The 3,788-nt window shown below is 35.9% G+C and overlaps 1 protein-coding gene across 1 annotated transcript in view; it reads right to left on the minus strand.

Annotated features, from left to right (window-relative positions):
* Positions 1 to 2,743: 2,743 nt before the first annotated feature.
* HELRODRAFT_183193 (hypothetical protein) overlaps positions 2,744 to 3,788 on the minus strand; it is a gene marked incomplete at both ends in the record, with an annotated part of 3,442 nt that continues 2,397 nt past the window's right edge. Inside the window, one exon of the mRNA XM_009012227.1 lies at positions 2,744 to 2,761. Within this exon, the coding sequence (XP_009010475.1) occupies positions 2,744 to 2,761 (18 nt within the window). The remainder of the gene's footprint in view (positions 2,762 to 3,788) is intronic.

Raw genomic sequence — 3,788 nt, forward strand, 5'->3', positions numbered from 1 at the left:
ACATTCACACATACATACATACATACATACATACATACATACATACACACATACAAACAAACATACATACATACATTCATACACACATACATACATACATGCACACATACTCACATACATACATAAAATACACACATAATGACATTCCTGGAGTCTTGCTCTAATGCAACCATAGTAGCAAACAACGACGATGATGATGATGATGATGGCGGTGATGATGATAATGATATCAAGGTATGATATCATTTAGACACTGACCAAAAATTCCCAAGTAAAACGACACGTAAACACAGAAGGATATTGAAACAATCAGGCCAACATATACGCATACACACATACAAACAAACAAACTCACAAACAATCCCACAAACAAACATCCAAACCCACCCTAAAAACATACAAACAAACAAACCCACAAACAAACTCACAAACAAACCCACAAACAAACTCACAAACAAACATCCAAACCCATCCTAAAAACATACAAACAAACAAACAAACCCACAAACAAACAAACATACAAACAAACATACAAAACACATATACACAAAATCAGTACCTACCTTCAGACTAAAACAACTAAACGATAAACACCCAACTGAGCTAAGACTAAATGTACCCCATGTTTAAAATACATACATATGCACACATAAAAACACACACACACATACATAAATACACATATACACACACATACATGCATACATGGTCACCGAGTTAGCTCAGTAGGTAAAAGTGCCATGCTTCGACCATAGTTTGCCAGGAACTCAAAGACCATCGTATGCGCAAAAAGCGGTGCTAGAGAGAGAGAAAGAAAAAGAGAGAGAAAAAAAAGAGAAAGAGAAAGAGAGAGGGAGAGAATGAAGAGAAAGAGAGCTTTGATAAAATTTTATCATGTATAGACATTAGCTATCTCATTGATAGATTGGAATCATACAAATCTCATTTTTCAAAATATTCCTTCCGATCAACCGAGCGCAATTTATTTCTTATCCCGACCACAAAGTTAGCGAAGGGTTCCCGCAACTTTGCAGTTCTCGGCCCGGTTATTTGGAATGGTTTACCTCCTTACTTACGTGACCCTAGCCTATCATATTTACAATTTCGAAGTCAGCTTAAAACTTATTTATTTGCACAATAAATGTCCGTCTTATTTGTCTATGAGTCAGTTAAATTTTGAGTTTCAACAATTAAAAAGCGCTGTATGTAAATTTCCGTAATAATAAGAATAATAATTAACACATTCAGTCTTTTGTTCAAATTTTCATTGGTTTCCATAGAAAACATCTTTTTTTTTTAAATTAATTATTGGTTTACACCAGCAACATTAAATTGAATTGTCTTTCTCATCTCTACATCTAGTTCATACCATGATCAACATCATCACAACCATCATCACCACAACCATCATCATCACAATCATCATCATCACAACTATCATCATATCATCATCGTCCTCGTCGTCATCATCAGCAACAAGCAACGAACATTTTTAACGATCCTCCCGGATATTTTACCGTCACAGTCGTAATCGTCATCATCTCGACCGGAAATTGACTGAAGGAGGATGACGTCATGAAGAAACTTCACGACGTCAACCGACAGTCGCCTCATGTCACTTCCGGTTTCGAAACCACATTCTATAAAGTCGTCCTTAAATCGGTTGAGCTGGTTGATATACTGTTGGATGTTGTTGTTGGCGATGATGGTGTTGTTGTTATTGTTGTTGTTGTTGGTGGTGACGTCATTGTTGCTGTTGTTGTTTATTGCGTCATAACTGTTGATGTCATGTGTAGTATTGTTGTTAGCTCTAAATGTAATGGTGTTGTTGATGTTTGGGTTTATATGAATGACGCTTTTAGTATTGTTGTTGTTGGTGTTGTTGATGTAATTAATGCTATCAATGTTTTTGCTGTCATAAGTTTTGCTGTTGTTTGTGATGATTTTGGTTTGAATGATTTTTACGTTGTTGCTGTTGATGTTATTATGATTGTTGTTGACTCTGCTGGCAAGGATGTTGTTGCAATCAACAACGCATGACGTTTTGTTGTCATCTCTAGTTGCAGTAGCACTGCTAAAACTCTTGATGTGATTGGTGTTGTTTGAGCTGCAGATGACGCCACTGCTGATTGTTGCATCGCTAGTGTTTATGGTGGTTTCGCTGATGCAATTGTTGTTGATGCAGTCGCGAATTGAATTGTTATTGTAATTATTATTGTTGTCGTTATTGTTGTTGTTGTTGTTATTGTTGTTGGTGGTGACGTCATCATTAGCATCAGAGTTTTTGTTTTTAAGGTTATTAAAGGTACGCTTTTTAAAACTGTCACTAACTGTACTTCTAACGGTACTCATATTTATCTTGTACTACTTAGAATATTTCGGTTGTAATTATTATTATTATTATTCTTATTATTATTCTTCTTATTATTTTTTTGTTGTTGTTGTAATAATTATTATCAACAATATCCTTATTTTGTTATTATTATATTATTATCCAATTAAAAATTAACAAAACAAACAAACCAGCAAACAAGGAAATTTCACTCCCAAATATTAATCCACAAACATTTTTTGCTTATATGCGTGCGTGTGCGTGTGTGTGTGTGTGCGTGTGTGTACACATTTAAGAGTGTATATATATACCAAATATGGGGGTACATACATTATATGCCACACACTCAACAAATGGCTGGAGCAGTGTAATGTGGGATGGAGAAGGGTATATATTGATTTCTTTATTGACCTAAAGAGAGGTATGTGTCTGTGTGTTTGTTTGTATGTGTATGTGAGTGTCTGTGTGTGTCTGTTACTGCTTTCACTCTCTCTTACGTGATTGGTTGAGCAAATGAATGAATGAATGGATGGATGGATGGATGGATGGATGGAATGTTTGAATGAATGAATGTCTGTCTGAACGAATGTATGAATAAATGAATGAATGAATGTATGAATGCATGTGTGAAAGAATGTATGAATGAATGACTGAATGAACGAATGAGCAAAAAATTAAAAGATGACAGTTGTAATCAGGATATAGAAATATAACGACAGATATCTGTATCATACTTACTGATACACTTTTTATAAATTTTTATAAGATAGCCTAACTTGAATCCAAGTGTTTAATATTTGATTATCTTTATATATCTTCACCGATATATATATATATATCACACCATATATCGTATCATATAAAAATCCCATCATAAACTATATCATATATATATATATATGTATATCATATCATGTCATATATAAACATATATATATATATATATATATCATATATATACATAGTATCAACAACAACAACAACAACACACGTTTAGACGGCATTTTCCCCGAGATCGGGGGTTGCCGTTTGGCTACCTATGATGAAACCGAAATACCCCTCGACTCCATCCACATCTGTCACTCGCCTCAGTATCACGCAACCCCGCTTTCACCCTGTCCTTCTCCACCTGCTCTCTCCATCCCAATCGCGGACGACCCCTTCCTACCACTCCTTCAACCTCGAACTCCAACGCTCGCCTAATCCCGACCCTTTCATCCCTTCTCAACACATGTCCATACCACCGCAATCTCGATCTCCTTATCAATGTCACAATGTCCTCATTCAGTCCCATCATTGACATCAGCTCTGTACTACTCCTCCTATCCTTCACTTTAACCCCACACATCATCCTCACCATAGCTCTTTCAGCCCTCTGCAGTACACTTTCCTCCTCTCTCCTCAACACCCAAGTTTCACCACCATATATCATCGCTGCTCTCACACATGCTTTATA

Source organism: Helobdella robusta (assembly GCF_000326865.2).
Source record: "Helobdella robusta unplaced genomic scaffold HELROscaffold_101, whole genome shotgun sequence".
NCBI classification, from domain to species: domain Eukaryota; kingdom Metazoa; phylum Annelida; class Clitellata; order Rhynchobdellida; family Glossiphoniidae; genus Helobdella; species Helobdella robusta.